General features: G+C 47.7%; 1 protein-coding gene and 1 pseudogene across 5 annotated transcripts in view; both read right to left on the reverse strand.

Moving 5' to 3' along the window:
* TRMU (tRNA mitochondrial 2-thiouridylase) overlaps positions 1-11,143 on the reverse strand; it is a 28,438-nt gene extending 17,295 nt beyond the window's left edge. For 4 of the 5 annotated variants that reach the window (XR_009702479.1, XM_061204276.1, XM_061204278.1 and 1 more), the window contains exons 1-3: positions 10,995-11,143; positions 7,468-7,633; positions 6,706-6,812 (exon numbers count right to left, since the gene is read on the reverse strand). Coding sequence is in view for 4 of the 5 variants with exons in the window: in XM_061204276.1 (XP_061060259.1) it covers positions 6,706-6,812; positions 7,468-7,633; positions 10,995-11,076 (355 nt within the window). In the remaining variant the exon portion in view is untranslated. Of the gene's footprint in view, positions 1-6,705; positions 6,813-7,467; positions 7,634-10,994 lie in introns of those variants that run through there. The other variant, XM_061204277.1, reaches the window with a different exon arrangement.
* LOC133100336 (ornithine decarboxylase-like) lies at positions 4,921-6,698 on the reverse strand (annotated as a pseudogene).
* Positions 11,144-14,465: the final 3,322 nt, after the last annotated feature.

Genomic DNA, 14,465 nt, shown 5'->3' on the forward strand with positions numbered 1-14,465 from the left:
TGAGTCTGGCTAAAGGTTTATCAATTTTGTTTATCTTCTCAAAGAACAAGCTTTTAGTTTTATTGATCTTTGCTATTGTTTTCTTTGTTTCTATTTCATTTATTTCTGCTCTGATCTTTATGATTTCCTTCCTTCTACTGACTTGGGGTTTTGTTTGTTCTTCTTTCTCTAGTTGCTTTAGGTGTAAGGTTAGATTGTTTATTTGAGCTTTTTCTTGTTTCTTGAGGTAGGACTGTATTGCTATAAACTTCCCTCTTAGAACTGCTTTTGCTGCATCCCATAGGTTTTGGATCGTTGCGTTTTCCTTGTCATTTGTCTCTAGGTATTTTTTGATTTCCTCTTTGATTTCTTCAGTGATCTCTTGGTTATTTAGTAACGTACTGTTTAGCCTCCATGTGTTTGTGTTTTTTACGTTTTTTCCCATAATTTATTTCTAATCTCATAGCATTATGGTCGGAAAAGATGCTTGATATGATTTCAATTTTTTTAATTTACTGAGGCTTGATTTGTGACCCAAGATGTGATCTATCCTGCAGAATGCTTCATGTGCACTTGAGAAGAAAGTGTAATCTGCTGTTTTTGGATGGAATGTCCTATAAATTCAATTAAATCTATCTGGTCTATTGTGTCATTTAAAGCTTGTGTTTCCTTATTAATTTCCTGTCTGGATGATCTATCCATTGCTGTAAGTGAGGTGTTAAAGTCCCCCACTATTATTGTGTTCCTGTTGGTTTCCTCTTTTATAGCTGTTAGCATTTGCCTTATGTATTGAGGTGCTCCTATGTTGGGTGCATATATATTTGTAATTGCTATACCTTCTTGGATTGACCCCTTGATCATGATGTAGTGTCCTTCCTTGTCTCTTGTAACATTCTTTATTTTAAAGTCTACTTTATCTGATATGAGTATTGCTACTCCAGCTTTCTTTTGATTCCCATTTGCATGGAATCTCTTTTTCCATCCCCTCACTTTCAGTCTGTATGTGTCCCTAGGTCTGAAGTGGGTCTCTTGTAGACAGCATATATATGGGTCTTGTTTTCGTATCCATTCAGTGAGCCTGTGTCTTTTGGCTGGAGCATTTAATCCATTTACATTTAAGGTAATTATCAATATATATGTTCCTATTACCATTTTTTAAATTGTTATGGGTTTGTTTTTGTAGGTCCTTTTCTCCTCTGGTGTTTCCCACTTAGAGAAGTTCCTTTAGCATTTGTTGTAGAGCTGGTTTGGTGGTGCTGAATTCTCTTAGCTTTTGCTTGTCTGTAAAGCTTTTGACTTATCTGTCGAATCTGAATGAGATCCTTGCTGGGTAGAGTAATCTTGGTCGTAGGTTCTTCTCTTTCATCACTTTAAATATATCATGCCACTCCCTTCTGGCTGGTAGAGTTTCTGCTGAGAAATCAGCTGTTAACCTTATGGGAGTTCCCTTGTATGTTATTTGTCGTTTTTCCCTTGTTGCTTTTAATAATTTTTCTTTGTCCTTAATTTTTGTCAGTTTGATTACTATGTATCTCGGCGTGTTTCTCCTTGGGTTTATCCTGCCTGGGACTCTCTGTGCTTCCTGGACTTGGATGGCTATTTCCTTTCCCATGTTAGGGAAGTTTTCGACTATAATCTCTTCAAATATTTTCTCAGGTCCTTTCTCTCTCTCTTCTCCTTCTGGTACCCCTATAAGGCAAATGTTGGTGTGTTTAATGTTTTCCCAGAGGTCTCTTAGGCTGTCTTCATTTCTTTTCATTCTTTTTTCTTTATTCTGTTCCACGGCAGTGAATTCCACTATTCTGTCTTCCAAGTTACTTTTCTGTTCTTCTGCCTCAGTTATTCTGCTATTGATTCCTTCTAGTGTATTTTTCATTTCAGTTATTGTATTATTCATCTCTGTTTGTTTGTTCTTTAATTCTTCTAGGTCTTTGTTAAACATTTCTTGCATCTTCTCGATCTTTGCCTCCATTTTTTTCCCGAGGTCCTGGGTCACCTTCACTATCATTGTTCTGAATTCTTTTTCTGGAAGGTTGCCTATCTCTACTTCATTTATTTGTTTTTCTGGGGTTTTATCTTGTTCCTTCATCTGGTACACAGTCCTCTGCCTTTTCATTTTGTCTATCTTTCTGTGAATGTGGTTTTTGTTCCACAGGCTGCAGGATTGTAGTTCTTCTTGCTTCTGTTGTCTGCCCTCTGGTGGATGAGGCTATCCCAGAGGCTTGTGCAAGCTTCCTGATGGGAGGGACTGGTGGTGGATAGAGCTGGGTGTTGCTCTGGTGGGCAGAGCTCAGTCTGCTAGTGTTGGAGGGTCTCCTTCAGAGGCGGGGGGCAGCTGTGGCTCACCACAAGGACAAGGACACTGACAGCAAAAGTTCTGGGAAGTACTCCTTGGCGTGAGCCCTCCTGGAGCCCGCCATTAGCCCCACCCTTATTTTTTTAATTTTTATTTAAAAAATATTTTTGGTCGTGCCACACAGCATGTGGGATCTTAGTTCCCTGACCCGGGATTGAACCCGCACCCCCTGCAGTGGAAGCACGACTCTTAACCACCGGACCACCAGGGAAGTCCCGAGGATCAAATTTTAGACTTGCACTTGCTGGCCTTGGCCAGTCTGAGCCCAGGGTGCACCAAGCAGCAGTCAGACGCCAGGTCTCACACCAGGCAGTCTGTGCAGATTACCTGCCCCACTCCCAAACACCCAGATCCCAGGGAATAGAGGCACACCTAAAATTCCATTAAATAAGCAGCCTTTAAGTCTCTAAATTGATATAATCTTGCTACAAGATTTCACTGTATCTCTAAGAGTCTTTCTAAAGTTAATATTTATCCATTCATTCTAGCTTAAGGAAAAATTCAGATATGCACACAAAGATTTAAGTACAAAAAGCTAATTTCAGTGTTTCTTATACTAAGAAAAAACTGAAAACAACCAAAACGTTCAACACCAGGAGAATATGAAGTAAATTAAAGTGCCATTGCCATAATAACAGTGCCACTTACACAGAATTTTTAATGGGAAAATGCTTATGATATTGTTCAGTAGGAAAAAAAGTTTATGACTCTACTTTTTTTAATGTACAGAAAAAAATGAAGACAAATATCAGAAAGTCTTTTCCTTTGATTCTGGGAGATGAAATTATAGGTGACACTTTCCCTTATCTTTTTTACTCTTCTGAGTTTTACATTTTCTTTAATAAATACATATTATTTTTATAACAGTGAAGGACCATCCAGCATAGTCAATTTCTTCTTTCTACATAATGCAAAAAAGTGAAAGAACCTACCAAGGCACATATTAATCCATAACCTTCGCACTGTGTGAAAATTTCAGACATTTTGTATTGCAAGAGACTTTTTCCAGGAAGGTGCAGCAAAACTGATTCAGTACTTAACCAACCAAAGTAGCTCAGTGTAAAACAAAAGACACAGTAAGAATTAACTGCTGCATATTAACTACTTGAAAAAGCACATTTAGGAACACATTATTAAATCTTGATTGATTTTCTAACAGAGAAAAAAAAAACTTTATTTCCTTAAAGAACCACCAGTTACACTGCAAAAATGTAGGATTCTTTGTGAGAAGCCCTAAGATTTCAGAAGTCTAGGTTTCGAGTATTTTTATTCTGTGTTGTACTGCTCACACAGTAAATTCAGACTCAGAAACATTTACTGCAGAAATTCTTCCAAAGCATCCCTAACAGATGGCCACCTAGGGGCTCCCTGAAAAGCTAAGGTGACAAGGAGCTTCAAGCTCTACAAAGGCAAGCATCATTCCCCGTGAAGGGCTGTTTGTGCCTCCCCGGAGTGAAATCTTTCTCCTGCGCACCCCAGCTCTGCCCTCTGGGGTCCCACGCTAGAATGTGATCCTGAGTCACACGCTTGCGTGCTATGATGGCCCCAAAGTATCGTCAGATGGAGTATTTCCCACACTCTCAAAATCAAAACCAACTCACGCTCCATGAGCCTGTCACTCTTTTTCCCGAGTAAACTGGAACTAAATGCAGCCACTAGACGTAGGCCGCCCAGTGTGGACCCCAGCGGACCCCTCCCCCTTCCTCGGATGTCCTGACCACAAGGCAAACTTGGGCTGCAATGGCTTTGATGCCAGACTGCAGGCTCACAGTCAGCTCGAGGCCCCTCGAGGTCCTAGATCGACTCCCAATCCTGTACCAGGAGATTTAATTACTGAGCCTAGGTAGCAAACTTTGCATTTATCTCTACTCAATTTCATGTTATTGGTGTTAGCCCAGCATTCAAATTTGTTAGGACTTCAATTCGTAGTTCTCATAGGCGTTTTTAGTAAAAAACAACCTAACTCCATGAACCGACTTTTCATCATTGTTGTCTCAGTGGCAGGTCACTTGCACATCGGGTTGGCAAGCTGACTCTGTTCCCTTTTAAGCCATTACAAAGTGCTGACAGGACAGAGTGGCCAGTGGTCCTGTGACCCCACTGGGCCACTGGCACACAGCATGTCTTGGCACATGGCCAGATGTGGCAGGGTGAGCTGCAATGGGCCAGAACAACGTGAAAGACCAGCATCCAGAACTCCAGGAGCTCATTATGGTGGCCCTGACAGCAGGGGACAAGAAAAAGAACCTGAATTCACAAGAGCACAGCAACAGATACCACGAGGAGCCTAAGTAAGCAGGTCAGCAGCACGGGGTTCAACAAACAGGAATGGGGATGTCCCACCAGGCAGACGGGAATGAGAAGGCAGAACGCTGGGAACAGACAAAATCTGCAGGAAAGCTGTCAGTGGCAGCAGGACCTTGAGCAGAAACGGGCTTTCAGAACACGAGACAAAGCAGAATCCTGCTTTTAAAGCAAGAGAAAAGGTCTCAGTAGGACCAGCAAAAAGGATGACTAATAAGAAACTAAACGCTGAGTTTCTTTTTTTTTTTTTTTTTTTAATTATTTATTTATTTATTTATTTATTTATGGCTGTGTTGGGTCTTCGTTTCTGCACGAGGGCTTTCTCTAGTTGCGGCGAGCGGGGGCCACTCTTCATCGCGGTGTGCGGGCCTCTCACCATCGCGGCCTCTCCTGTTGTGGAGCACAGGCTCCAGACGCGCAGGCTCAGCCACTGTGGCTCACGGGCCCAGTTGCTCCACGGCATGTGGGATCTTCCCAGACCAGGGCTCGAACCTGTGTCCCCTGCATTGGCAGGCAGATTCTCAACCACTGTGCCACCAGGGAAGCCCGACGCCGAGTTTCTCAAGCTCTGAATTAGGGCTCCTGAAACTTCCGCTAAATATAACCACATCTGGAACTAGAGCTGCTTTGAGCAAAGCCGAACCTGCAGGCAGGGTCTGGGGGCCTCACCTTCCAACTCTCGCCAGTGATCCAACACTTCTTTCCTCAGGGTTTTCTGAGGTTGGTTCTCCTGAAATCCACTGTGCTGGTCCTTATAGCTGTGCGGTCCGTGACAAAGACGCACTCTCTTCTCCCGGGGATCCTATCATTTGTGCATCGCCAGAGAGTTCTTTCTTATCCAGTGAAATACAAAATACTGTTGTTTTCACTGCTTCCTTTCCTTCTGCAAGATGAAACGGCTTACAAGGTTCTGACTTCTGGCTTTCTCTGAAAATCTTATGATATTCTCCTTTTTTATTTTCAAGATATTTTATTATTTTTTTAAACAGGTCACAACACTAAGCTTCTGGTCCATTCTGCCTGCCACTGCTCAAGCTACAAACATTTGCTCAGCAGTCGAGGGGCACTCTTTAATAGCATGTTTGAGAAGTGAATAAAAATCCATATAGAACAAATATTCCAATGGTTTCCATAGGAACACAGATAAGTGTGACCCCCATCTCCCGGGCTTCCACATTGCCACATCTGTGCCAAGCCTACTCAACACAGAAATCTCAAACCTCGCAGAAACTAAGTTAAATGGTCCCCCCAGACCCTGAATTCAAGCTAAACTCACAGTTACCAGCTACGAGAATGGTGTCTACACATCAATACAAGTTGCAGCACAGGCTGCTGGGGGACCTTCATTCTGCTCTCCCAAGCACACGACACAGGCACAGTGCCAACATCCCGCTCCTCTAATTTGTGTAGGAACTTGTGGTTCTGGATTTGCTGCATCAGTGGCCACGTGGGCCCTGACATCACATAGTAGATGGTCAGCCTCTGGAATCCACTGAACGTGGAAGCAACAGCGACAGTGTGAGCACCCATGTCTTTCAAAGAGCATCCAACCTCCCACATGCATCTCGGGCAAGTTACAGCGCTCAGCAATGCGATCGAGGTCATCACAGGTTGGTCTCCAGATGCTGGATGGATGCTACTTCCCATCTGGTTTGGGGCTCTTCTGCAGAAGGGGCTTCATGTGTGCACGGTCAAAAAGGATGCAGCTGAAAGATCCATATACTCCATCATTCACGTAATACATAAAGGTCTGTTCACTCGACTCACCTTCATCATCAGAGCCTGTCTGTTCCTCTATTGTGAGTTTTTTTTTGCAACGATATTAACTGTGAGCTTGAAAGCTGATGCAACATAGTATCCGCCTGGCTCAGCTATGATTCTCACTCTGGAGTCTAATGGAAAATACTTGTCCAAGGCTGGGTTGATCTCTTCAAACTTAAGCTTTACATCCTCAGATCCAGAAAAGTCACCACCAATATCAAACAGATACATGTTGAAACCAACCTCAGCTCCCGGAAATCTTATGATTTTTAAAAAGACAAATGAAGATAATCCAAATTACTTACCAAGATTATCCACAGCATAATTAAAAAAACAACTGAATTTGATATGCTTGTTGCAGACTATGTCAGGATTGGGAGTTCTTCCTTTTTCATATTCATTTAAAAAATCACTGGAATAAAAGAGAAAGACTTTTCATTTCTAAGTGTGAGACACTCTATGGAAAAATAAATCAGCTAAATTACTTGCTTAATTTAGAGTTTCTCCCTGTCTTACCAAAACTATAATTTTCTGCAAAACAGAAGAGCTTCAGTATAGAGCCATTTTCAATATTTTCATCAAATACCAGGCCCCATCGCACCGTTTCCCAAAATAAGACCCAAAGGACCCCCTCCATCAGAATCACCTGAAGCGCCTGCTCAAGTGCAGGTTCCAGGGCCCCATCCCAGACCCAGGTCCAGGTATCTGTTTAACCAGCACCCCAGCTGATTCTTCAGCCTGACATCTACTGCCCAGTGGATTTGTCCTCAGGGACCAGTCACAGCCAGCCTTCCATGGGAGACCTCAGCCTTAGCTCCCTTATACTAATTTAGCAGAGACACTAAAGAGACTTCTGGCAGGTAGCACAGTAACAGGAATAAGGGCTAGGGGTGCTCCGGGATGCAAGCCTGGCCTCTAACACAGACTCCCTGAGGGCGGCTGAGGCCTCCCACACACAGTCTTCAGCACCACTGCCAAAACAAAAAGTGCTGGCTGCACGCCACTGGCCCGGCTGACTACGGCAGTCCTGCCCTCAGGAAGCCTTCTGCGTCGGGAACTGCACCCACCTGAACACGTCATTCCAATACTCCTTCACGTAGGACACTTGATGGAAGGGGATGTCTAGGATTTGGCAAACTCTGTAAGCATCTTCGCAGTCTTTGTCAGCCATGCAAACTCCATGCTCATCCAGCGAGTCCCAGTTCTTCATAAACACCCCTGTCACCTGGTAACCTGGGGGAGGGGCGAAGGACAAATTAAAGAGAGTACATGAAATCAACCTTGGGTGGAAAAAGCAGTGACTCCTGAGCTCTCCTGGGCCTCTGTGCACTGGTGCCTGGCAGTCCCCCCCTTTGCCACGTGGCCTTCTGTGCTCTGACTACATCTCAGTGCAAACCGTTCCTGACTCTCCGGCTGATGCTCCCACCCTGACCCTCCCCCTGCACTTTGTAAAGGCCTCCATCATCACAACACGCTGTGGGGCTGTACTGATTGCCTGCGTCCCCAAGGTATGAACAAGATGGCATTTTTTCATCTTCGTGCTCCCACGCACAATGCCAAGCACATAGAGGGGCGTAGCCAACGTGTGACTGAATGAAGAGCAGAAATTCAGCACAATTTTTCGAAACAAATAAAATCCACCATTCAGTTATCAGAAAAGTAAACTCATTTCAAAAGTTATTTCCAATTACCAACTAAGAATTAGATTCTAAGTCATCAGACATAAAGACATTTAAAATTTTGGCTACTTTATTATAAGGGCTGTACTATCTGTATATTTTGAGACCTGTTTTCTCCCTTTTCTGTCGCTTACAAAGCACCCAACCAAATATTGGAAAGACCAACTTTAGGACTACATAGGTGTCTACCACATATGAGAAATCTGTTTCTTTTGGGTAGGCTCAATGTAATGAAAGACAGGGCATTTGACCGTAAAAGGTTTAATACAGTACTCCAAAGAACAGAGATTCAGTGACACAGCTTTGCCAAACACTAAAAGGTCATATTAGCAAGACCACCCCCCCATCCCAGCAGGTCATAGGCCCTCCCGCCTCTGCTTCTCTTATAGTGCACACCACACTAGGTGCCAGTAGCTCCCGTCCACGCTCCCTGTAGCTCACTAAAACATGGAGCTGTGTCTCATACACCCACGTGTCCCCAGCAGAGAACAAGAGCTTAACCAGAACAAATACACAACTCCACACCCAGAGCTTTAAAAATCCCCTCTTCTACAGCCTGATCCGCCTGCTCATCTTTCTGCTGGAGATGTGACCCACTTACACGGGCACAGGCTCTGGCACTCCAGGAGGGGACCATAGCACCTTGCCAGCCCTTAACTTTCCAGGAGGCACGTGACAGAACACGCAAGTCCAACAAGACTGGGAAAAACCCCGATGCCGAGTGGAGAGGACCAGGCTTTTTCTTCGCTACGTCCATCAGCTTCTCCCACGGAGCAGCAAAACCCAAGGAAGCTGGAATACGAAGCTGTACAGTCTGGATTCTGGGAAGGAGAGCTTACCTTCCTGAAGTAGTAAAATAACATATATCTAGTCTCTCCAGGGCCACCTGCCAGATCTCCCCAAACATGTCACAGCCCCGTCAGAACCCTTCAAGGGCTCTGCACTGCTACCCAACACAGTCGAAAGCCCCTAATAGAACATATTGCATAACCAGGGCTCAACCTACCTCTCCACCCCCCTCTCCTTCTGATAGGGACAGAGTAAAGGGACAAAGTAGGTAATTAAATAGTTAGTCCCACTAGGGGATTGTAAGTAAAGAAGAAAGTATGGGAGACCCCTGTACGTTAATGATCACTCAAGAAAGCCGGTTTGCTTAACCATAAAACCAAGCAGGCTTGCTTAGCAACAAAACCATGCAACAGAAGCATGAGACATGCCCCCAAACAATAAAACAACGCTGGCATGAGACCCACGTCCTGCCCAGTGAGCTCAGTAAGTTAATGATTCCTAGGACACGCTCCTCTGTGTACTCAAAACAAAAATATAAGGAAAGGGTGACATTATACTGAAACCTGAGATGATTTACCATTTTTAGGATACGTTACCGCCTTTTTGTTCATTCTCATTGTGCCATGACAGTCCTGGCTTGACCATGGAGGGACAAGAAAACTCCCCCACCCAATGTGGAGGAGCTGATGATGGAAGACTGACGTCTACTCAAGAATGAGGAAGAAGGTGGTCTTTTCCCCCTCCCCACTTCTCCTCTGATTTTAAAACTGTAACCCACTAAGTTCTCAGGGCACAGCACCCTCTCGCCCACCTGCTTGTAAGCCTCACAAGCGTCCTATTCTAATACATCCCTTATCTATCACTTTGCCTCTCGCTGAAATCTTTCTGCGCTGAGACGTAAAGAACCGGAGCTCCTCGGGACCGCCCCTGCCCCCAAACGCCACCTCACGGTCTCACTTCCACCTCCCTCTGGCCAGAGCCGGCTCCTGCTGCTGACTCTGCCAGAGGTGCTTTCCTCCTCCCGGATCTTTGCTTAGTGAAATCCTACTCCTCCTTCAAGTCTTGCAACCATGGATTTGAAGAGTCTAGGTCTCCCATCTTCCAGGTTGGCACCTCCTCAACTAAAAAGCCTTCCTCTGCTCCGAACTCGAACTTTCGGTTTGCTTAGCCTCACTTTGCGTTGGACACATGAACCTGGGTTCGACAAGTCTCAGCTCAAACACTACCACCTCTGTGATTCTTTGATTCCCCCTTTCTCGCAATTATATATGCCTACAGTTTGCCTAGACTGCTACTTAACTCTTTTTATTGCACCTTTCATAACAGCTACAGTTACTCATAATACGAACTAATAACCACTACTGTTTTCTGAGTGCCTAATATGTGCTGGGCACTGGGGTTAAGTCTCTGTATGAATTATGTTATCTAATACTTCCAGTAACCCTGGGAGGTAGGTGTTCTCTCCACTTCACAGACAGGGAGCGCTTAAATCACTCGTCCCAGGTCAGGAACCTTGCACTCACTCTGCATTGAAAGTGCCTAAGCACGAAAGGCGGCTCACAGCAGAGGGTCCACAAGTGTCACTAGGGGTACGAGGCCTGACAATGAGAGAGGGCCACACAGACGGAGAAGTCAGACGGGCAGTTCATCTCAGCTCCCGACCCGGGGCACCCGTTAGTCGCCTGAAGAAACGCAAGCGCTTTTGCGCAAAAGTTTGTCATCCACCGAACCAAGACCACAGACGCGATTTAATAAGCAGACCGCCCGTCGGTACTTGTCGCACACGTTGCCTGACGGCCATGTCGTGTGTCGTAAGGACAAGCACCACCACGGAGGCTGCTGTGCCCGCAGAGGTCAGGGCTCCCCAGGCTAAGTGCGGCCGCCGCCGCCATCGCCCCGGGCGCAGGGCCTCGGAGCCAGGGAGAAACGCGGCCCCAGGAAGTCGGAGACCCCCCCCCTTCACTGCGTCGGTAACCGGGGGCCCGACTGTTCCCCAGCAGTCGGGGCTGCGGTCGCGCGCTCTCCGACCCACAGGCACAGGGTGAGGGGCCGGGGCGCCGCACGACCGGGCGGGACTCTCCGAGAAGGGGCCGCTCAGGGGCGGTCTGGGCCCTCGGCCGCCTCACCTCTCCGCCTCAGCAGCAGCGCGGCCACGGCGCTGTCCACCCCGCCCGACACGGCGCACACGACGTGCCGCGCCCCCTGCATCGCGCGCGGCCACCTTTCCTCGCCGCCGCCGCCGCCGCCGCCGATTCCACGTCGCGCCGGAAGTCCCGCCCCCTCGGCTGCGCTCTCGCAGAAGAGGCCCGGCCGGAAGCATGTTCTCGGCGTCCTGAGTTCCGCCTGGCCCGCCGCTCCCCGGCTTCAGTTCGCGAGTCCGGCTCTCCGCCCACGCCCCCTGCCAGCCAGGCCGTCAGCTTCCCTCTTGGCGCGCGCACTTGCGCGAGACGCTCGGAGTTTGTTGCGTTAGTGTGTATGTGTGTCGTGTGTGGCTTAGGCGGGCGCCCTGTGAACAGGCTGGTAAACGAAAGAAGGATGTGAGGTCGCCCCGAGGGCGTGATGTCGAGCTGGGTTCTTCTGGAAGCGGGCGCAGGCCTTACCTTAACTAAGCAGGAAGGGAAGACTAGCAGGCGGAGGGCCCGGACCTGTACGAAGGCCCTGGGCCTGGGGACGGGGTGTGGGGCCAGACCAGGCGGGAGCAGGGGCGACACGATCACAGTTACGTTCCTAGGAAGATGTTCGTGGCTGCGCTGCGGATCTCAGCTGAGAGCCTGGTTGGGAGGCCGTGACAGCAGCCTTCTTGTTATGGAATAGGGGGACCTGCTGCTCTCCGCTTACAAAATCAGTACTCACAAATGGTAGACAGGAAAGCTGCCTTTAATCAGAATGCCGGCAGTCTGGGGAGATGGGGGACTCAGCGTCCCCAAGAAACCACCTCCAAAGATTCTGCTCGGCCATGAGAGTTTTCAAAGGGAAACAGAGAAGTAATCTCAGTTAATCATTGGGGGGTGGGGGGAGGTGGGGAGCAGTTAGAGTCCTCACCATCCTGTGATCTTCCTCTGGATGTTATCTTGTTCACACAGTTTGGTCACACGGTTTATTCAGGAGATTACTGAAAGGGAAGCTGGGGAAGAGATCTGGTCATGTTAATTACTTATTCTTCATTTCTACTTCTTTGATTCACGGAAAGATCTGGTAAGCTAGGCAAGGTATTGTGTGATTAAGAAAAGATTTGAGGGCCTTCCGTGATAGCGCAGTGGTTAAGAGTCCAAATTGCCTGCCAGTGCAGGGGACACGGGTTCAAGCCCTGGTCCGGGAAGATCCCACATGCCGCGGAGCAACTAAGCCCGTGCGCCACAACTACTGAGCCTGCGCTCTAGAGCCCGTGAGCCACAACTACTGAGCCCATGTGCCTAGAGCCCGTGCTCCGCAACAAGAGAAGCCACCGCAATGAGAAGCACGCGCACTGCAACGAAAGAGTGGCCCCTGCTCGCCACAACTAGAGAAAGCCCGCGCACAGCAACGAAGAACCAACACAGCCAAAAATTAAAAAAAAAAAAATTTTGAAAGGTGTGCTTGGGCCAGAGATGAGTAGAGCACGGGGGTGCCTGGTTTAAAAGTTAGTTACAATATAGCTTTGCTAAAGGGACAGGAAAAGGGGCTTCCTGCTGAGGGCAGTTTCCTGTAAAGAGCCGCTTACAGTCTGGGAAGGAAATGGTGGCGACAGAGAGATGCGTATTTGGAGGTAAATCTACAACCCTTGCTGGTGGAATGGACGTGGGGGATGAGAAAGAGGGCAGAGGACTTGATGATTGTGTCTCGTGGCATGTTTCCTGAGGATCAAGTGGCCTGCCAGGTCAGCCTCAGTGTGTGAGGTGCATTGGGGCCATCGGACTGGAGATGCAGCTGTTCCTGAAGGAACGAGCGAGCCTGAGGGTGGGGATGGGGGCCTGACACAGGGTGGCAGGGGGGCTGGTTTGGGGTGATAGAACCTGGAAATATTTTCTGGGCGTAACAGAAGAGTGTGGGAAGGGAAGAGCGTGTAAATGAAAGCAAAGGAAGAGGCCCAGATGGGACACCTAGACAGAGCAGAGCTGGCTGGAGGTCCAGTGACTGACGGGGCGAGCGGCCGGGAGAGCAGGGAGCTGGCAGTCAGTGCGCAGTGCCAAGGCCAGGAGTGCCACAGGGCTCAGGGGACTGTGAGATTTGATTTGATGCCAGCGGCTACGGCCCACATGTGCAAAACACAGGCACTCTAAATCAGTGACTCTTAGCTTTTTCTACTTCCACCCACAGTTACATTTTACAGGGTGGCCCAGTGTACACACCAGCCTATACACATGAGTGTAAGAAAGAACGGTTCTCAAAACAGCTCTTATCCTTGAAATGTACCATGTACCTATTATTTTTCTTGTTTTAAAACTGCTGCTGCTGTTCACTAAATTGATTTCAGGTAGGATTTGAACCACGGTTTGAAAAAAGCAGGAGAGGAAAGGCACTACAAATGCAGATGGTTTTTCAGTCTGGCCAGTAACACACGCACCAAAGCTTGGCGTTAAAATCACATTAATTTCTTAACAGTTTCTTTAAAAGTTAACAGTGGACATAAATGTCTAAACGTGGATAATTATTAGGCAAGTCATTTTCTTGAGAACAGGAATAGTTTTAAGAGTCTTGAGTGAAATGAGGAAGGCCCCAAGTCCCCATTTATGAGACGAGAAGCAGGAACTGCCAACTGGAGCAGGCAGGGTGAGCTCCCTGGTTGGAGGGAAGGACACAGGGCCCCTGTGGGGACACAGAAGGTATCAGGGAAACATCCAACAAGGGGCGCGATCCCATCTTGCATTTCCCGGAAGAGATGAGTAAACCCAGTATCTGGATGCCTGGCCTTCAGTGGATTTAAGGGTGAGCACTTAGTCGAGGTTGTGGAGTGGCCCAGCTGATGTCACTGGACTTTGGGCTCAGTCTGGGGGACCCCACCTTGCCCGGGGGCAGTTTGGTGCAGGGTTGGGGCAGAGTCCAGTTTCCTGACCAGCAAAGGGCTCTGGGGTTAGGAGTGCTGCCACCCACCTCCAAAGTGGCTGAAACCTGACACATCGGCAACTTCTCTTCTGCTCCTTTTCAGTTAAATGTTTCCTGAGGATGTCAGGAAACATTTAAAACATTTAAAACTACCAGGTAGTTTTAGCTACCTGGTAGCTCCAGGTCTTTAATCACTGTGCATAATCCAGGTCCATGATGGACCAGCCATGGAAATGACAATGACATCCCAAGTGCTGCCTGCCAATAGCAAGGTAAGATGTGTGGATGGCAGAGCTGTGAAACGTGAAGTCGTCTGCACCAGGAAATCAATGAAATGTGGTGAAAATCTCCTGAAGTTGGACCTCTAAACCCAGGAGGGTGGCCCTCTGGTGGCCATTGACACTGCTGTACAGAAGAAGTGGCCGGCCCCTCCCCGGGCTCTGGAAGCACCTTGGTCTCCCTTCCAGTGGTGGACTTAGGGGCGGGAGCCAGAGAGGAAAAGAGCTTTGTCGGACCCGAGCAGCCAGACAGAAACCCAGACAGGAAGGGAAGGGGGTGACACACGGGGTGGCAGG

Source organism: Eubalaena glacialis, chromosome 11 (assembly GCF_028564815.1).
Source record: "Eubalaena glacialis isolate mEubGla1 chromosome 11, mEubGla1.1.hap2.+ XY, whole genome shotgun sequence".
NCBI lineage: Eukaryota > Metazoa > Chordata > Mammalia > Artiodactyla > Balaenidae > Eubalaena > Eubalaena glacialis.